This window comes from Lepisma saccharinum, chromosome 17, assembly GCF_977018435.1.
Source record: "Lepisma saccharinum chromosome 17, izLepSacc3.1, whole genome shotgun sequence".
Classification (NCBI taxonomy): Eukaryota; Metazoa; Arthropoda; class Insecta; order Zygentoma; family Lepismatidae; genus Lepisma; species Lepisma saccharinum.
The window spans coordinates 48,038,269-48,060,595 of record NC_139245.1 but is presented as its reverse complement, the minus strand read 5'-3'; the positions used below and the strand labels follow the sequence as shown (position 1 = coordinate 48,060,595).

The window sequence follows — 22,327 nt, the reverse complement described above, 5'->3', positions numbered from 1 at the left end:
CTCTCGAAATTTCTTATCTTTCAGCACCCGGGGCCACAGTCGTAGTCAAGCCAGGGTTCCCTGCGACAGCGCTTTTCCGAAAATTTTGAAAGTTATCTGGAAATTGTGATCGATGCATTGAGGATATTTTTAATGTGTCTTAAAAAGTTATAACGTTGCATTTCATTCCCCGTGCGTATGGCACGTGCCATGTAGGCACAGTTAGGGGATCTCTGCCATTTTGGAGTTGCTGTAATCAGCACCACGTTCTGGCCGGCTTTACCCCCCACAGGGCTGTTCCTAGGTACCCATTGGTTTAAGGTTGGGCGAGCCCCAGAGCCGCTTTATGCGGAAACAAGGCTGGAAAAATTCCCACCCTAGGAATCGAACTTGGGTCTCCCGCGTGGCAGTCAGACTAGACCACCGCAGATCCGGGAAGTTGGCATTTCATTCCAACTGTGCAAATTATTAGTCAAAATATGAGAAAGATAAAATTAGGCTCTCGGGGGGAGCCTCCTCAACTAGCTTCAGAGGGAAGGGGTTAGTCTATTATGAAACATACAGCAATGAGAAAGTGAATATCCCAACCCTTTTTTTTAATTTTTTTATTGTGTTCAGTTTTTTTTACATAAACCAACATTCCAAGCTGAAGTAAGAGACGACGTAGGTCAGGAAGCCGCATGCACTTTGCCAACACAGTAGCCAAGGATTCGTTCAGGAGCAGAGCAGTTTTGGATCAAGATTCACTTGAAAATATCCTGACGGCTAATTTGGTCTTTGTGGAAATAATCCCTCGTTAGGAACCCCCGCATTCAAGGTCGTTGACCGTGCGAGAAAGAGTACCCGCCTCAGACATAGTACATTGCATATTCTTGGGAATTCCAGCCCCTTTCCCCCTTCCTTTTTGGTCAGGTGGTACACGTATTGTCCAAAGAACAGCTGCATTTTGAATGGCCGAAAGTACAGGAAAAGTCAGGTGCAAAGATCACTGTACATGATCTGTGACTGTATTGAAATCCGTCCCCACATATAGAAGCAATAGACTGGTAAGTTGTACTTCTCTCCTTGCATTTTATTGACTAATTTCTTTTGTGTGTTGAAGGACAGATAAGGACGAGACGAAATACCATCTCAGTATATCATCTCTTCTTCGTGCTCTCGGTTTTTAGTGCTGCAAACTTTCAAGTGTATATTTTGTTGTTTCTATTCCAACCTATAGTAATCTGAAATAGAATATTGAGATATGAAAAAATCTTGTCATTCATTTTTTTTAAAAAAATACAACATATCAAGCACTTGTGACATGGGAATGGAAGAGCGGATGACCTTTTATTTTTTTTAGTTCTCCTCTTAGTTTTGAACGTTGTATCTAAATGTGGGTGACTGATCGCTTAGTTTTAGAAGTATCATAATTTATTCTTATGTTCACGGGTTATTTAATTTTACTTCGAGAGGGTGATTTTGTTTTAGATGTCGACCAGGCATGATCTCCTTCTTTAACATCTCAGTTGAAGGGGGGGTGGGGGGGTGGTAATCCGCCTTCCATATGATTCTCATGAAAAATTTATTTCAAATCTGATACATTTGACCAAAGAATTATTGATTTCTGAAGGCTTGTGAGGTAGAGAGAGATGAAAAACAACACCTTCTGGTGCAATTTATTATTTCACAATAGACAATGTGTTTGATAGCTAAAATATTAACAATATTATATATGATTTTGTGTGGATAAATTGGAGATGACCTATGAAATCGAAATGTGACTGGGAATAATGCATACTACAGAGGAGGTTCTACCAGAGATAGTTGAAAATACGCTGAGTTTGGTAGAGATTAATTTCATATTTTTATATCGTTATCATGGCACATTCATGATGACGATGACCGATTTTTTAGTGCATATATTTTCGTCAATTTACGTGTATAGTATTAAAATCTTTATATGCTCAGCATTTTCATTTGTAGAGAAACACGACAGTGTCACTCCTGTAACTGTTCGTTATGGAAATCTACCCCATAGATTGAGCCCCTGTGTATAATGTTGACTTCAAATCAAATGTTTGTTTCAAATCAAGTGGGAGACTTACTTTCTGGATGTGCCTAATAGTTTCCAGGAACGTTTACTAGAAAAGCCTATCTGTAATAAATATATATCTATATGTATGATGCCAAAAACCACATAAGCAATTTTAAGCATGTTTTTTTAAGAAATATATAAAAAATCTAATTAAATAAAAAAAAATCCAATTTAAATTTAAAAAATCATCACAAGTTGGTGATACGTGGTCCCATCACTTCTGTCTTCTGGCCTTCTTCTTCGTCCTAATGATGCTGGGTCAACACTGAAATTTTGGGAATTCCCATCAGGGATTGGACCTAGGAAGTGCTCACACCAAAGGCGAGAGTACTAACCATTTGGCTACATGCGATCTCTTACTTTTGTGATACTTTCATAAATATTGTGTAATTTGCTTCCAGGTTGTTATTGTTATTGATGTTATTGTCCTTACAAATAAGATAGCAAAATGTATTACTTGATTTAATAGATTTCTTTGTCTAGGAGTGGACCCATTAATATAATTTCCTAGAATGATTAAGGAAGTGAAAAAATATATTACACAGATTGTGCAAGAATTTTTGGTCTCTTATCTCTGAACAGTACAATGGATATTCGTAAAAAGAGTGACCTACCTTTTTGGACCTCCTTGTGCAGAGACTCGAGATACTTTTTACAAAAGCCAATGTGGACCACTTTTTCCTTCTCCCGAGTGTTTAAGAAAGTGTGCCTGCAATATAAAAGAAACATGGTGTCTACCAGTCTGGAAAACCTGGAGATGTCAGGGAATTTACTTTTTTCTGGAAAATTCAACATTTTTGTAGTGCACTAGAAGTATGTTTTTGAACCAAGAAGGACCATAATTTTTTATTCGTAGTGGACAGACTATACTTCAGTTTCATATAATGAGTATTACCTGCAGTGACAGCAGAAATTGCACTTGATATACTCTATGAAAGGAAGTGATTTTTTAACTATTTTCAAGTAGAAATCTATGCCGACCGTCTGAGGCAAGAAACGGTGAAGGATGATGAAGTAGAAATCTACTGCAGTAAGTGGCTGTTGGTATTTACCACTTTCTTGTTGCAATTTTTACGTTGTATTTGGTTGATATTACCAAATTTTACTATAATTGTGTATTTGCTATCATTGTTATGATTTTTTATTAATAAAAGGTTTCTGTATTTACTAAAAGATGACAAGTATTACATAAAAGCTGGCCTTTAATGTACCTATCCAACAATCAATTTCTGTTCAGTTTCCCTTCTCGTTTTTACTTTTAACATGTGAAATGAATATTATAAAAACTTGGTTAAGTGGAATCTTAAGTGTGGTGTTTAGTAAAATATAGTAAGTTTTCTACACAGGCTTAAATACAGAAATTGCCCTAATGTTTGTTCTGGAAAATTTTCATTCTTTGTCTGGAAAAGTCAGGGGAATTTGTTTTTACAAATTTGTAGACACCATGATAAGATAAACATGTTCACATGCTCTTAATTACGCAGTATATCTCTTGGAAACTCTCTCTATTTTTAGCTTCAGACTGTCCTTTTTCCAGGGCTGCAATGGAACACTTTTAATCTTAATGAATGTGCACCATAGTTCTTTCATGCTTGCACACTAAATGCAATTACCTCTCATCCCTCCATCAGGGAACGTAATTTGTGTGTAGGGTGTAAGGTGCTGTTTTCAAGGATGTCATAACTGTAGCGACCAAGGAAGTGACATCATGCTCAGTGTACATTACACCACAGTCCTATTTAACCAAATCCCGATTAACTGAATTTCCGGGTTAACCAAATCACTAAAAAAAAAACCATTACTCGTACGTGACCATGTTTTACACGGGAGCACCGACAAAGCACTTTTGTCTTTGTTTTGGTCTAACAGTTAATTATCAAAGAGTAAGTTCATTGTTACGATGCGTTGGCTGTACTCACCCACTCCCCCATCCCTGTCTATTTTTAGCATGCGTACTGTGCTGTATGCTCAAGAACAAGAGACACCTGCCAGTTGAGATTTGTAAATCAGTTCGATGCACCTGAAATCGTTGTACTGTATATAAAAAAAAAACTTTTATTCCGGTTTAACCAAATTTTCGTTCAACTGAAGCACCATCGGTCCCATCAAATTTGGTTAAACGGGACGGTAGTGTACGTTGTAAACTTACAAGCTGTTCTCAAACATAAAGTTGGAACATAATCCATGTGATAAAAATTTAGCTTCAATGGTTTTGACCTTGCAAAGATAAGAGCTTAAAAATATTGCTGAAGAAAATATTATCAAGCAGTAGAAATTGTTTACATCATAAATAATTTAACCTGTGGAAATTCAGAAATTACATATTTGTGTTGACACTACCGTGGACACCCTGTTATGTTCCAGGAAAGAAGCACTTATATTATTTGGTATGTTTTTATATTTGTTATCTCCTCTTGAGTGAAGTAGTCTTAAATTAAATTTTTTAGGTTCATAATTAGTAAGACCACTCACCAGGAATTCTGGGAATAATGCGTGAATTATTGGCTCTGGGAATTCTGCCCAAGTTTTTCTCCTTAGATGTGAAGAATTGCAACTTTTATTATTATTATTAATCCAAATCACATTAATTTTTTTTGACTTTGATTTTTATCGAAAATGGAGAAGAAAGCTGTGTGTAAAAGAAAACCAAATTCTCTCCGTCCGTTTGCTTTGTTAGTGTCCTTTACAAAACAAACTGTCTGACAGATGGAAGATTATTGTAAGATAAGATATCTTGAAGATGAGTAGTTAAATTTGAGTTTGAAATTCTTGTACAATTAACAGTTTTTCATAGATTAGTATATACCGTAACATTTGTGATTTGCATTGTTTTTAGATGTATTTTGAATCTGAGTATGTGAAATTATTTTTGGATACATTGGAATTACACAGACCCTTTATATTGCTAATATATTTGTGCATTTATGTGTGTGTGGATGGTGATAGGCATACGTAAGGTTGCAATAGAGAAAACATCTGCTTGTACCCTTGAATATTTAAGAAGATTGGCTTGGAAACCGGGAATTAAACTTGATTTTTATGATGGTCATGAAGTGGCCACCCTGGAAGAGTTCTTTTTTAAAAAAAAAAAAAATCAAGAAGACTTAGGTGGGCAGGCTATGGGAGAGGAAAGTAGAGTTTACAGAATTCTTGTTGAGAAACCTGATGTTAAGAGACCTGGAGGAAGTCGAAGACAAAGATGAAGGGATAACGTTCAGATGGGCCTGAAGGAAATCGGTAAGGATGGAAAATATAGGATTGATCTTGCTCAGGATAGGGACAGATGGAAGGCTTGTGTTGCTACAGCCATAAACCTTTGGGTTTAAGAATGCTAGAGAGTTAGTTTAGTTAGTTAATTAGTAAGAGATCTCTAAACTTTGTATGTCTACAGGAAGTTGTTTCTGCAGGTTTCCTCCAGAAGTTGTATTGCCATGTCTTGTTTACTCAAATATGTCAGGCAAGGAGCAAGGGAAGGTTGTTTATCCAGGAGAAAGGTATTTCCGTATTATGTATGTAGGATGAAATGTAGTGATGATTAGTTTTGAGATAAGGGTCAACATTGTATTCTGCCAAGTTGAAATTCCTAACTATTACTACTTCAATGTGAGAGTGAACATTCTCAATATGTTGTTGCAGTGTGGAAGGCCTTTATATACACTTTGAGTTTGCTTTGACTAGAATCGACTGTGGTGGCTTATATATATGCCTAGGCAGTGACAATGTAACAATTAACGTTACTTGAGATTTTGCTGGCTGTAGTAAAAACAAAAACAGTAGCAGAAGAGGAAGAAAATTAAAAGGAATATAAGTTACACGTTGTCTGCTGTTGTGCATAATATAAAACCAAAGTGTAGCTCAAAAACAAAATTTGTTTGACACACTTGTTTGAAGTTTTGTTTCAAGTTCACGTTGTGTGCATATAGGCTAATCGAGACTGGACCTATGATTTGAAGAGCAATGTTTCTCCACCAGGTATCAAACCAAGGACCCCTTGATTACAAGGTGATGATATTACCACTATTCAATCGGGAACTTGACTTGCATTACCTGTTGGGTAATGGTCGACTTGTTCAGAAAATCCCATACTTAAGGGGTTAGGAAAAAATTAAAATCAAAGAAAAGATTGCCCAAAGTTAGAATGTCAGGGAAAGAGTAGTCAGGAGAAACATACCTACAATGATTGTTGAACAAAAATTACTTGTGCCAGATTAAATTGTGAAATAATATGCAACTGTAATTTAATACGTATGTGTGAAATTAATGCAAATAATTGTTCGTGTGGACTTAAGAATCATCACCCCTAAGCTTCCATTCTCACAGATGCCATCAGTGGCAAAGAAATAAAAAAATACTTTGGGAAGCATTGCTTAATAAAATATATGAGAAACTGGATTTTGAGAATGAAATAACCATCTGACAAGACTCACAACTTGGGACATGTAGACATGGGATTTTTAGGTTCTAAAAAGTCAGTTATAGGTATAGGCATGCACATTTCATTTTTGACGAAAACATGAAATGTGAAATAACACATTGTAATGTTAATTTTTCATGTTTCTGAAAGTTGTGAGGTGCATTTTCATACCCTGTTTTGTCACGAAATGATGTGAAATGAACTGCAAAATGCTAAACAGACTCAAACACGAAATTTAGAGTATATTTACCGACACTACACTTTCTGAAGTTTGAATTATCCTGTGAGTTATGCAATTCACGGAAAATCGATTATTTCTGCTGTAAATATTCGGTAAGAAAATATGGAACCCCTTTATACAGGAATAAACTTAATACTCTGGTAATACATAAATGTGCTATTAGAAAGGATATGTTTATTTTGTGTAATAAGTGCAGTTTTAAATCAAATTTAGAATTATGTTTACAATATTAAAACAAAAATGTAATTTTATATACCACTTTTGATCCGATTTTTCACCCCTATAACACCAAAATGTTATTTTATTTACCAATTTCAACCCGAAATTGACTGTTTTTGTACCAAAATTTTGTTTTTTCTTTACCAAAAATATGTGCCTCTAGTTACAGCTCCTAAAATAGGTGCTTTAAGATTCTAAAATAGGTAAAATAAGTTAGGTTACATATATTAAACACAAACAGACTTTCATCATGTGTTTTTATGAGGCTCAGTCAATAAATAACGAGGCAGAGGATATTTCACAGTACTTACGTAACGAACGTCAGAAGTATTGTCTGCCACTGTTTAGGCATTTATCCCATTCTGACACCAGTTGCAAAATGGCATGCTTGTAGAACTTCTTTGGCTGCTGTTGGAACCAATTGCGCACATACTCCTTGACGTCATCATCCGATTGAAACTATTGTCCCTGCAATGCTTTCTTGAGCTCACCGAAGATGTGGAAGTCACACGGGAACAGATATGGACTATAAGGGGGGGCCTCAGGACTTCCCACTTGAATTTTTTCAGACATTCCTTTGTAGTAGGGATGGGCCGATATGAAATTTTGGCCGATACCGATAAACTACCGATATAAAATTTACCGATACCGATAACCGATATTCTACCGATCCGATACAAAATTAGAAATGGTCCTTGAAGAACCTGAAATATTCATTGATCTCCTTAATAAATGTGTGTTTTGAGGTGACTGCAGTGCAAGAGAAGCTCAATATTTAGACATTTACTTTTTAGAAAGAAGAGCATGGAAATTATCTATAAAAATTACAACAAAATGGCAGTATTTTGCACTAAATTATAAGATATTTATCGATATATCGGATCGGTAAAATAATCGGTAATTTTACCGATAAACCGATACACCAATATGCCTATATCGGCCGATACCGATAGAGTACCGATTAATCGGTCCCATCCCTACTTTGTAGCATTGGCTGTGTGTGGTTTAGCGTTGTCGTGCAATAGGATGACACCACGAGAAAGGTCACTGTGACATTTCGATTTGATTGCCTTCCTGAGCTTTGTTAACGTTTCACAATACCGCTGGGCATTGTCCGTAGCTCCATGCTCCAGAAAGTCAACGAGGAGCAGCCCCTTCCGATCGAAGAAGAACAAAAGCATGACCTTGCCGACACTAGTGTGGAGGGTCTTTAACTTTTTCAGTGGAGGGAAAACCCGGAATGACTGGACACGGCCACTTCTCGGTTAGCAGCCTTTGCGCATATCTTGCCAGACACGTAATGCCATCTAGTGGGAAAACGTGCACAAATCAGTTTCGTAACACCTGCACCTCCATTTCGGTCCCGTCGACCCATTTCTAACTACCATTGTTTTGGTGTAATATCCTCTGCCTCGTTATTTATTGAATGGGCCTAATATGTTTAGGGCAATAGTAAATATTTATACATACATGGTCTCTGTAGTGAATAGAACTTCAACTATATTGGTAATTGAGAAGGAATGTAAGATAATTTTTACACTTACTTTCTTCTGTTGGGGTAAAATTAATTAATTCTTTAATGTTGCAGGAATATGTTAAAAAGAGGTACAGATTCAGATGGAGACTTAATACAGATTTCCTCTCCTTCATCCCCTTCACAACAAACAGCCAAAATATCAGAATTACGTGCTCTGAATAATCATTTGGAGGAAGAGGTATCAGCCCTGCAGGAAGAAATTAATATATATCAGCAGGTATGCTATTGTTTACTTTCTATTGAGAGATACTTACATATTATTTTATTTTCATTGTATGCACAGTCTTCCCTTAAAAAATTCAACAGTGTATGGCACGGGATGAGGCAGGAACAATTACTCAACATGTAATGTGAAAATTAAAATTTTTAGGCACTGGCATAACCAGACTTTGGTTCACTGGGCCCTGTCAAAATTTTGCCAAATGACACTGATGTTCTTACAAAAAAAAAAGTCCTTGGTCATCCTGAATTAATTAAGACTGACCTGATTGTTGGTGGAACAACACAAGCTGGGATTGTGAACTTATCAGGCCTCCTGGCATCACCGCCAATGATCTGGAAGTTTTATGAGCATCTGTTTGAACCATCCACATGGAGTGTGGCGACACCACTTGTGGACAACGGCATGTAAGGCCTTTGCATCCTGAAACACCCACCCCGCAGTGACTTTTTCATGGCGTCAAAGAGTGCATAGTCCAAAGGAGCTAAATCTGGTGAATATGGAGGGTATTTCAAACTGTGAATTCTAGTTCCTGCAGTGTTGCTGTTGTCTGAGCAGAAGTGTGAGACCTGGCATTGTCATGTAAGAGAGACACTTTTTTCGACATTTCCCTGGCTGTCGTTTCTGTATTACGTGTCACACTCAGCGGAGAAGTTCACAGTATGTGCCACTGTTCACCCTGGAACATTGTGGCAGCCAGTCCGAAAGCAGGATGCCACCTGCATCCCGAAACAGACTCTAGCTGCTTCCCACATGAAAGTGACGGTGTTGCTTTTTTTTCTATGTGTACTGCTCGATGTTTCCATTCCATTGATTGCTACCTTTTCTGGGGTGTTTCATAACTGAAGAATGACTCATGTTCAGTCACGAAGGGAGCGAGAAAGGTCATCTAGATTTTCATCGTAAAGGTCCAAGAGATCTCTGCAACAGTTCATATGCATAGTATTTTGTTCCTGGGTTAGTTCATGATGAACCCACTACGAACCCACTTCAGGTCCTTGGTGAGTATGAAGTGGATTGTCGGCCTTCCCAGATGGGGTGCATGCTGTAGTCTCCACAGTCACATGCCTGTCGTTCATTACTATTTCAGACACCTGCTGAATCATGGCAGGAGTTCAAGATGAGGGACAACATCCAGGGCTGGTTCCTTTCTTGACAGTCGCTCTATGCACACCTTCTTTCCACAGGAACCACGTAGTCCACCTTTGACCGTGGTAGTTGCATTCAATGCTGATATCATACACCTCCACTTGGCAGCACCTTACTTGTCAACAACTCCGACTACACTGTGAAAATAAAATGCCTGTCATGTGGCACAGTCTGCAGCTAGGAAAATGAAACTCTGGTGGTGCACAGTCCAAGGTCACCGCTCTTACACACCACCCTCACGTCCATTCTTAGTTATGGCATATAGGCACATGGAACACGGTCTCAAACAATTCTGAACGGCCTAAATAGTAGAAAAAACATGAATTCCTTTCTGAAAGTACTTATATGTGCATTAGATGGGGCATGTTAATCACATTTTTCATGTATACCAAGTTGCGAATTTATTCAAATATAGTAGGTTGCATTTTTTTTTGTTTTGTGTGTTTCTTGCAAATTTCAACAGATTTGCCATGTATCTTGCAAAGAGCACTGCAAATGTAAATTTTCTGCTATGTGAGTTTAATATCTTTGATAACATTCTGGCAAAAGTAAGTATTTTTAAAATTTAGTAGTCACAACTACTACAAAGTGTTATTTCAAATTAGTAGTCACAAATACTACAAAGTGTTATTTCAGTGTTATGTTGCTGTAATAATTTTCAACTAACTTTTATCGAAAAAAAATCCTACATGCCAGGGCATTACGTCACCAAGTCATATTTTTTTTATGTAATGTATCTCATGTGACCTTTAACAGATCTCAGATGTTATCTTTCAAGTTGTAGATATCATCAGGTCACTGAACATCAGGGGGTGCTCGTTGCTATGTGCAGTACGTATGCATTACGTCATCTGGGAGGATCGGGTTTGGGGGTGTTCGTTGCTATGTGCAGTACATATGCGCAGTCGTCCGTGGATGCATTACGTCATCTGGGAAGAATTGGGTTTGATGCGGGGCACATTTAGCTACTAACACGTCGCAAAAATCGGAACAAGCAGGTTGTTGATTTTGTAGCATTCGATTTATTTTTATTGTATTTTTGTACTTGTTGACTGCAATCATGTCTAATTGTTCTGTATGAAGCTATGAAAACTACAACCAGAAAACTAAAGGAACTGACATAAAATATCATAGATTTCCAGTTGATAATTGCGTAAGTAAACAGTGGGTTCATGCATGTAGACGAAATGTAAAAAATGCAAGTGTGCAGTGCCAATTATTGTGAAGAAGACTATGTGCGAGATCTGAAAGCAGAACTTCTGTATTTTCCACCAAAGAATGTGCTGAAGCCAACTGCAGTGCCATCGTTAAAATTACACCCAATTACTTTAGTACCAAATAATAGAGGAAATGGTGTAGTTCTCCCAAACACTTATCTTCCCAATATGATTCGCTTGTAGGACGTGCTGATAAGGTTTGTAGAGATGTCTGCTACGAAAGACATTCAATGAGGAGACGTGCCTTAAGCAGTCTAAAGACTATGCTGCCAAAAAAAGAGAAAAATATATAGATGAAGATATATACACAAATTGCAAGCAATGTTTCGTTGTTGGAAAACATATTCAATCGTTTACAAAGGAGAAACACACATCTGCATAATGAAGCAAATAAATTAAAGATTACAAACAACCTCTTTCAACCTGTTTTAACTAAATAAAGAAGTTCAAAATCTACAACGTAACTTAACCGACAGTACTACACGAAAAGTCATCAATATCTTGAAAATGTGTTCAACTAGTGCGAAGTACGTAGTGAGCCTAACTGATTTGTTATGTACATTTTATGTAAGTCGGATTTGTAATTATCTACAAATTTATTAATTTAACACAAACCGATGTTGATTGTGATTTGTATGTTCACATTATTGTGAAAGACGTTGTCGGAAATGTGCATTTCGAAGATTGCGCATTGACTTTCACGCTATTGGAAATGAAATTCACTTACATCTTCAATTTGAGTTACATAGCGTTGTATGCACGATGGTAAATATTACATGAGTGAATATCACACCCAACATTGAGATTTTTGCAACTTTGTTCAATTTTGGTATTTCACAAATACATTGTGGATAATTTTGCACTCTTATTTCTTTGTAGTACATTTCTGTCAAAAAGAGTAAGATATATGAATAGTGTAATGCAAGTTACTTCGTTAATGTACAAATGTGTGTCGCATATCAGTCTTGGAGTATATTTTCCGTTTATACAACTCAGACATACATGGGAAATGGAAATCTGCGGACAAAGTCCTTTAACAAATAATAATTCGTACACTTGCACGGTCAATCATTGTGAGTCCATGTAACTTGTTGCCTTTATTGTTTAATTAAACTAAGAACTAAGATATTTTCATGGATATTCTCAAAGTGTTTCATTTACCGTGTGATCAATAATCTATTTCTATAGGCTTGAATTGTTAGGTTAAGACATTTAAGTTTGATGTTCCTAGCACTCATCAAGTATTTCAAGTAGGTTATGTTAGTTAAATTAGTACAAGGGTCGTTCAAGGTTGACCGGGACTTTTATTTCTGCAGAGGAAATAGGTAGCAGAAGAAACACCAAACTATGTCAGTTTTTCAAAGTATTCTCCGTGCGCGCCGAGGCACCATTGCCATCGTTCTGGCAGCTCCCGAATTCCTTTGGCGTAGAAAGAACTTGGTTGTTGTCGTAGCCACTGGAGGACATCGCTCTGCAGTGCTTCATCTGTCGTGAATTTCTTCCCTCCCAGATGGTTTTTAAGGGGTGCAAACAAATGATAATCACTGGGGGCTATATCCGGACTGTAGGGGGGATGGGGCAGAACTTCCCAGCGCATGTCGGCCAGAGTTGTTGTTGTCACATTGGCCGTGTGAGGGCGGGCATTGTCATGGAGAAGAATGACATTTCCAGACAACATCCCAGGTCTTTTCTTGCGAATGGACTTTCGTACAGCACCACTCAACAATGTGGAGTAATACTGGGCATTAATCGTGCTCCCTTTGTCCAGAAAATCCACATGGATAACGCCCTTCATGTCCCAGAAGACACTAGCCATGATCTTTCCAGCGGACGGCTGCATTTTGCTTTTCTTGGGGGCAGGGAACCTTTCGTACACTCTTGTCCGCGACATCGTTTGTTCACCATACTGTGCTTGCAATCGTCTGAAAATCTCAGCTGGTTTCAATTTCTCCTTCACGAGAAATTTGATTACACACCGCTGCTCCACAGCCACAGACACACTGCTTGCCGCCATGTTCGCTGCAACTGCTGCGCATGCGCGAAATACGTCATGAGGGGTGCAAGTTACTCGCGAAGGAATACATTACGTCACCCGCACGTTTCATCATGATCCGGCTATTCATCGATTTTTTACGTACGAAAATCCCGGTCAACCTTGAACGACCCTTGTACTTGTACACTTTGGCTCGTCTTCTGCATGCAGGTGTATGTAAAGTTCTTAATACGAAAAACTAGAACTATGACAACGATAACTTGCAGCCAAATTTGAACCAGAGAAATTTAAAATATCTGCAAATTACAAACTGGAATTGAGTTTTCAAAATCTGAAACTACTATCTTACAAACTATTTCGTCATTCTTCGTCCACATAAAACTTTCCAAAAAATTTTTGCATGTGGAACTTTGATCCGTAAATTATTGTACAGTAAATAAATATAGGGATTCTTTCGAATTTAGAGTAAGTTTCAAATGCAGAGTAAAATTTTATCTAGATTGTATATTGCTTCTTTCACTTGATAATTTGAAAAATAAAGTTACATTATGGAGAACTGTAAAGATTGGATTTTAAGTATATCAGTGTTATTTTAATACTTTCTGATGTTATGTAAAATTTGAAATGTTCTTGGAAATGATTGCAAAGTTCTGAATGAATAGGAAGGAACAATTCAGTCAGAAAACTAAATATTAGGCTTTTGTACTGCGTTGTGTTAAATGTTGTAAATAGATTATACCCGACTACTATCGGATTAAAAATTACGGATATTCAAGTTAGGACTCCAATTAAAAGTTAACCAGTAGAATCACATAAAAACTAGTTACATCAAAATTCAGCTTATTCAATTCTGTGTCAATCTATAGTTACCAATTTTTTTTTCGATTATGCCTTCTATTTTTATCGCCGTGAGAACAAAATAGGATATTTTTTAGTTTAGCAAACTATCTCTCTCTTTAAAATTCTATAAATAAAGAACGGGTGTTTTTTATTTATAGATTATATATTTTATTTATTTATTATCCAAACTCTAATATCCATAATTGATAATCCAATAATACTCCTGTGATGTTATGTGAGGCCCGTAGTACCTCGGAGGTCTCTGTTGATCTCCGTGGGGAAGTTGTTAGAACAGCGCACTACGACGTCAGGTTCGAATCCAATCAGGTAAGACATTGATTTGTCCTTAATGAGAAAATCGAGAATTTAGTAAATGTGATAGTATATGTGGAAACAAGGTTTGATATGCTTTATTTATTTCGCTTCTTGTGCCACTTTTGGCTCATTTGCGAAGATAGGGATGAGTGATGAAATGATGAAATTGATGAATGAACACTCACAAACATCCATCCCCAGGCCAGGATTCGAACCCGGACCCCTGGTGTTGAAGAGCGATGTGCTAACCACTACACCAAGGAGGCCGGCTTGTGGGAACAAAGAAAGAGAACGACAGAGGGGGGGGGGTCGAATTACCGCTATTGGGTTTTCCTTTCATATTTAAGTAGAAGACAGAAAAGCAAAAATAAGCCAAAACTGTCGATCAATTATTTCTTTGTAACTCTTTCACTATGAAATTCTTCTTTAGCATGCAACATTTTTTATTAAAATCATAATACGATTAATGAAATGATGAAATCTGAAATGCTAATAAGAACACGGACAACCTTCTTTGTAATATATCGATCAGGTTTCAGAAGTATGATTTTTTATAATACGTATGCATGTGCAATTTTCCCTCTTGTAAAAGTAGCATGTTTTAATTATGTTACTAATCATTAAAGGAATGCCTCAATACCATCCCGAAGTATGATAATTCATATTTCCCCCTCAAAGTAATGAAACACTTTCCCTCTCTGAAACTCGCCAAGTCCCGAACGAACATAACCGAAGGGGCACCGAGCATAACTGAGCCTCCCATATGATGTCACACGCTCGTGAATGATCGGCAATTTTCGGATGGGGCTACCTTATACCTATATTAAGTTACCTTGACTGAACATGTTCTGAAATTTGTGCTGTTCGAGAATACTAGGGCAACTTCTTGTCAAAAACATAAAAAGTTTTCCTTAAATGTTTTAACAAAATTTAACATGTAGAATTTTCAGCGAAAAATGCAGGCTCGACCAGGACTCGAACCCGGATCTCTGGCATACCGTGCCATTCCTCTGCCACTGAGCTACCGAATCACACTGGCCTCACCTGATTTTTTGATGCTGCTGTTTTACATGTGTGGAAACGTCTATGCTAGTGCTACGGGATCTAATTGCCTTTGAAACACTGTAGACGTCGACGATGTGTCGTTCCTCCCAGCGTAGAGATGTAAATTCTTTAAATCGGGCACACACAGTAGATGTACTGCATAGAATTTTCAGTGACAGTTGCAGTGTTGGATGTCTGAAGGGTTCAAATTTTAAAATAGTGTTTAAATCTTGTTATACATACAATGCATCAACATGAAATTTTTACCCCTACAATGTAAAATGACAAACATTTCTTCAAGAATCTTGTTAATTAATGCGTTAGCATACATAACACATTATCTATCTTCTTTTATTTGTCATTGTCACAAGCATTGGGACAAGTGGCACAATTGTGAACTCCATTACAAATCTCTTCTCTATTATATATATTAAAATGGATGTATGTGTGTGGGTGTGTATGTTTGTTTGTTCCAGCATAACTCTCGAACGCCTGGAGCAACCTCAACCAAACCTGGTACATGTATCACTTGCAATCTGAAAATAATATTTTTGGGGTAAGACACCCCTGGCACCCCTAGGGGTGGGGTGGGAAGGGGTGACGTAAAAATAATTGAAAACGACCGATATTAATTCTGCACAAACAGACATTCGTGATTCTATGCAATCCCGCACAACGATAGTGTTTCTCAGGTTGTCTAACATTCAGGCTGTGTTGCGAAAAGGACCAATATTAGTGTGGAATCCATAGTTTTCGTGACATTCCCAATGTGGTTCAACTTCATCACCTATCGGCATGGGGAGTGAGAGGGGGTGTAAAATAAAATGCCACAAATGACCTAGATTAGTGTGAAATCCATAGTTTTCGGAGAGTCTAAGCTAATTGGTGACATTCACGATAAAATAAAATTAGTTACATTTTACACTATAGTTAGAATTAATTATTTTCCTGGTTAATAGAAGATTGGGATAAATAAATACCCGGGCAATGCCAGGTAGTCAGCTGGTTATTTATAAAATTTTCAGAGTAGTGACATATTATCATCAATTTTATGAATATATGAGGGTGATTCAAATGGAAAGGTAACAAGAGCTCTCACCGATATCATATCCCTCCTGTTCTTCGATTTTCCCACCAGGCTCGCAGCATGAGAGCACAGCTTTATCACACACCTGTTAGATGGTGCACATGTTGCATCAGACCCTCACAATATGAGTTGGAAGATGGCTGTGCTCACGGAAACATGGTCAAGCATGGAAGTGCATAGTGTGATCAGGTTTTTACTCACACTGAGGTGGTTGTGGGAGGCTTTCCACATGGACTTCTCTCAACAGGCATCATGTTGCTGCATGACAATGCCCGACCACACTCAGTCAACAGCATGCATGAATTATTACGGTGCTTCCATACTGGACAGCCTACAGCCCTGACCTAGTTCCCAGTGATTTCCATATCTTCGAACCACTGAGGTACCATCTGGGTGATAGGCGATTTACAAGCGATATGGAAGTTCAGCATGCCATCATGACGTGGCGTCAAGGACGTGACACAGATTTCTTCTATGCCGGCATTGATGCCTTGGTGCACCGTTGGATCAAATGTTTGTATGTTGAAAAGTAATGTGTATCAGTGCCAGTGCATCAGTATATATGCATGTGGATAAAGTTTGTCCATGAGAGCTCTTGTTACCTTACTTTTTGAACCAGTCTCATAACTTTATCAGACCATTCATTTTTCTTGTATGTTCGGTTGGATTGGAGTTTCAGTTCTTACAAGCACATAAACATAATTGGGAAAGTAATGTTTAGGGAGAACGCAATAATTTATAAGGCAATACAGATAAAGTATGAATTAAGATTCTCTGTTACTGAATTACACTGTTTAATTCCATTGCTTCATTTACTTGTTTTCCCATAAAAGTCTTGATATTTTCAGAACATTGACATGTTGCGTGAACAGGGGAAAGTAAGGATTTCTGAATTGGAGGAGGAAGTGCAGATGCTGCGATCAGACTTGAGCCAGGGCCACTGCCAGAACATTGCGGAAAACGTTGAACTCATCTGCCTGCGCCGGAGCCACAAGCAGGTGAAGGCACAAGCAGAAACTCTCCAAGCACAGAAACAAGCTTTGGAACATGAAATAAAGCAGCTCAAGGGTCGTGTGGATGAAACCAACAGGGAGAAAGGTAGGAACGAGAATGGTTCTTTATGATGCACATGTTATACGAGTGTGTGGCACAAATTTAGTTTTGATTGTTCAAATTTTACATGCAGCTCAGAAATTAACACTCGTGGCACAGTTTGTTCACCATATCAATACACATTATCAGGAAATTTAGACATCACCTGATCTAATTTATGTACAGAAAATCTATCTGAAGAATTCAAATAGGCATTAGACATGACGCACACACCCATCATAATTTCTAACAGATGTAAACAAACCTATGAGGGGAAGTCATTAAATAACATGAGTTTTATTCTAAACTTCATGCAGATTTATGCACAACAAAAATTTGTATTTTGGGACTCAAAATAGTTCGTTAGCAACATGCTATAAAGGTGTTGTGACGATCGAGCAGTATGCACCTAAGCAATAGCTCATACAACATGGCTTCTCCACTGTTGACTTCCACCGTAGACCAACGAAGTGTACTAACTACAAAGTTTTAATTTTAGAATAACAGATACCACTAACACCAATGTATGATAATCTTACTTCACATTCGTTATCCTCATGTCACCTAACACCTAATAAAATAACCAGTATACCATATTTACTCATGTATAATGTGCACTCTTTTCCAAAGTTTTTGCCCCAAAAAAGTGTGTTGCGTATTATGCACGGAATATTTTTTTAATCTTTACGGAACCCTATCATGTTATATATCGTTGATAAGCTTGAATTCTGCAGTTTCTGAATATGGCAACAGTATTCCATTCACTTACTTACAATGCGGTTGAAATAAGCTCATTACAAAATGAAGGAACGTTCTGATTTTTATGGTACTTTGTATAAAAAAGAAGATAAGGAAAAAGAAAATAATTAAATTGTATTACTGGCCAACTAATATGACATGTAGGGAGTGTGTAAATGCCTTAAAGGAAGAAATTTTGTGCTGCTAACTGCTAGTTTGAGAGTCCTGAATGCGCCTCCTATAAATGTTTCATTAGTCATAGAAAAAGTATATATTTTGAAGTTTTAAAGAGGAAATGAGCAAAACCACTTATAAAAGTTTAAAGGCCATGTGCCACAATTTTCACTTTGTAATGTAATGTTCTCCTCTTGGTCCACATAGTAATAGGTGACTCATTGAATAGGAATGATGTCATTCACTGTTGCTCGGCATAGCAACAGCTTTACGACCTACAACTAAGAAAGCCATTTCTTTAAACCTGGATTGTACTGTACATTATATAGAAGATAATTGTTTTGTCACTTTTCCCTATCAAAAACCAAGGTGCGCATTATACACACACATACATTAAACACACGTAAATACGGTACTTATTTTTAGTTTAGTTTAGTTTAGTTGAGAGAGAGAGAGAGAGAGAGAGAGAGAGAGAGAGAGAGAGAGAGAGAGAGAGAGAGAGAGAGAGAGATAGAGAGAGATAGATATATATATATATTTTTTTTTTTCTCTCGCCACTGCTTCTCGGTGGGAATTTTAAATTCGAACACACTTTGGAGGAAAAATTGTTATAACTCTGGCACTATGGGAGCAATCTACTTCGGATAGCTTTTGTTTTGCAGCCAAAACATCAGCGCATGCAACCGTGTACAATTCAGAACAGGACCGAGGAAGGGGAGCACGTCCCCCGAATCTCAATGGAAAAAACATAAATATCTGGTGTTGGCCCCCTCTTCTCCTGCTATTTTGGAGAGAAGGCGAGAACTTTAGTATTCTTTTCAAAGAATGGACATTTCTCAAGAGAATGAAACATATTTCATGTTCTTGGGTGCCATACAATTTGCCATCATATGAAGCTGGTACCTTGAGTAAACTTTGAGGGATAAAGGATCTGGCAGATAAATGTTCTAATACAAAAAATGCGAATTTTTGGAAACGTAACACTAACAAGTCTAAAAAAGATAATGCCAATTTTTGGTGCCATAATATATCGGTATCTGTCACGTGAGATTGATTGATTTTAATTTTTTGGGTGCGTCGCCACTTATGATCATTCTGCACCCTTCAGTATATACGGAGAAAATTCCATTATCTAAAATCCTTACCTTAAAATTAAAAAAGGGGTATGGAAAATAACTTTCAAGATATCAAACTCTCACGAAGAGGCGTAAGCCATGTGACTTACAATTTGAAACAGTAGTTTTAAAACACCATGAAGGTATAATTTCAGATATTTGCCAGAAAATGCGCTAAAATGAAAATGTGAATTTTGGGAAAAATAACACCATATACAAAAAAATAAAAAATAAGAAAATACACCAATTTGAAAAAAATAACAAAATATCAAAGTCTCTACCAATTAGGCATAAATAAAACAAGAATATCAGTTGTAATTTATTACATTACTAACAGTGAGTCCTAACCTAATTTTCGGCATAATCACCACCATTGTTCTGGCATTTGTCGTAGTATGGTACTAAATTTTGTATGCCCATGGTATATGTGTCTGACAGCAAAGACTGGAACTATCTCTATCACAGTGTATAGTGGAACCACGAGCAAAACAACCTGCGCAGACCCGCGACTCCTGTGGGCGGTACTCCCGCGAATAGAGGAGGGGGAGAGTGGACCATGCTTCCTTATGGCCCGAGGTGGAGGGAAAAAGGGAAAGCTGCGCGGAGACTTTTCGTCGCAAGGTTTTTTTCCTTGTGGTCGATCTATAGCTGTCAAATCCTTGCCCTGCCAGAAACCTCTTCAGTTAAACAAAGATATGAAAGTCGGTACATTCAAGGCCAGGGCTGTTCAGTGAGTGGTCAAAGATATCTCATGTGTACTCAGCTGTATGGGGTTGTGCACATTCGATTGACCTTCCATGAATTGTCTGCACCATCGTCTGCCCACACACCATACTATCACTCACGACGTCCGGTCTGCACACCTCACACGATTGCTGGTGGCTCTGTGCCAAATTCTGAGCGTGCAATGTTGGCTACATCACAGTCGGTGGGAGACTGTATGAGAGCTGCAATATTTAACCTAGAACTGTCCTAAAACGGCTGCATTGCAACTGTACCAGATTATAGCTACATGCCACTTCTTCCTGCCTGCATGTGAGTGTGTTGCTTTCCGACCACTAGTGCTGTGTATAGGCATCAGTGGAGCTTTTTTCAGGATGCCCCTCGTATTCAAATTCAAATTCAAATCTTCTTTATTAAAGGGCGAGGTTCAGCCTGTGGCTGTTCTTCCACCTAACCCCGTTTGACATTTACCTAGTGTACATAAACAAAATCATAAAAAAGAGAAGAAAATACAATAAAATAAAAAAATAAAATAAAATAAAAATAAAATGGTTACAAGGAAAGAACAAAGACGAGATTTTAAAAAATCAAAACAACACGTAAAAAAGAAAGGGAGAAAAAACAACACATTCACGCACACACACACACTCACACACATTAAAACACACATACTAAACATTTCTGAGCAGAACATTCACGCACGGATGTTGATATTGATGTACATGATTATGCTAGTTTTGTGAGGTACGATAGAACAACGCATACGTAAATATTACAATATAGTTGTAGATTTGTCAAGGATTGGATTGGATTGGATTGGCGAGGCTCATATGTAATCTGAACTGTATTGTGTAGTGTTACTCGTGGGAGCTTGAACAGAGATATTGCTAATCTAACAAAATCCTTTAGTTTATTCTTAAATTTGTTAGGACTATGAACTTTCAGAAGCTTTTATTATTAGAGTGTTCCTGTTTTAATGTGTGGTTAGCTAAATCAGGTACCTATACAATCCTTTTCTAGCTTGTGAATTATAATAAGTTTCCAAATTCACTATTTTGCAGTTTGAATTCAAATCATAGAGAATAGAGAAATTAAGTCAATTTCATAGAAGATAATAATAATGGTACTTAACAAAACCATACGTGGATCTGAATGAGTTTATTATTTCCATTTGCAAAAAGATCGATTTTGTTTAGTTTGTAATTGTCAGGGAAAAATGTAAATTTTGTCCTGGAAAACCTGGAAAAGTCAGGGAATTTCATTTCTGCTTGTTTGTAGCCACCCTGTTTATGTAGCTCGTGCAGTGTCTTATAATATTAAAAATGTAAATTTGTACAATTTTAAGTCCACACTTAACTCCATATTTTGTTGAAAATAACTAAATATGTATTTACATATTTAGCAGATTTTTACTACATATAAATCCATTCCCTTGTAGTCACAAACATATCAAATAAACTTTTAAATTTGTCATAAGTTACTACCCCAATGATTTGTTCTAATTATAAGAAGGTTGTGAAATAAATAAACTAAATAAAGTAGCATGTGAAAATGGGGTAACCAAACTTCATAGAACATGATGTCCTGGTTTTAATATTAAGACAAAGGGCAAAAAGCACAGACCTCTTGAATTTATGTGGGTTTAGGAGGGCTTTCCCCCCCCTTTTTGTCACTTTATCAGTTTCATCTAACTACAATTAGCTTGAAGAAGCAGGAAAGTAATGTAGAATGTAAGTAAAATAAAAGACGGTTGTATGTATTAACAAAATACTGTTATTATTTACAGAAAATGTATCTAAAGAATTGAAACAGGAGAGGCAAAAATCAATCGAGCTGCAGATGGGTGTTCAGGAACTGGCCTCGTTCAAACACACTGTTCGCGATTTGCAGGAAGAGATCAAAGAACTGAAAGTAAGCAGCTGTGTTCATGTCATGCTTTTTGACCGTGTTCCATTATTTGCCCCATTATTTGTCTGAATACAGTGGATTCTCAGTTACACACTTATTAAATATAGTTTTCAAAACTTTTTGTTCTTCAGGAAAACAAATATTAGAACCATGCATCATGTACTTTCACATACCTCCTGTAAAAACTGCTTACTAAACTTTCCACATGAAGAGTAGCATCTCTGTATACAGGATGTATCATAAGT

The 22,327-nt window shown here is 37.3% G+C and overlaps 1 protein-coding gene across 1 annotated transcript in view; it reads left to right on the top strand.

Annotated features, from left to right (window-relative positions):
• Nucleotides 1–22,327, top strand: part of LOC146001729 (uncharacterized) — a 109,598-nt gene that overhangs the window by 10,468 nt on the left and 76,803 nt on the right. The window contains exons 5-8 of the mRNA XM_083139421.1: nt 5,464–5,550; nt 8,519–8,684; nt 17,181–17,430; nt 21,961–22,085. Coding sequence (XP_082995547.1) covers nt 5,464–5,550; nt 8,519–8,684; nt 17,181–17,430; nt 21,961–22,085 — 628 coding nt within the window. The remainder of the gene's footprint in view (nt 1–5,463; nt 5,551–8,518; nt 8,685–17,180; nt 17,431–21,960; nt 22,086–22,327) is intronic.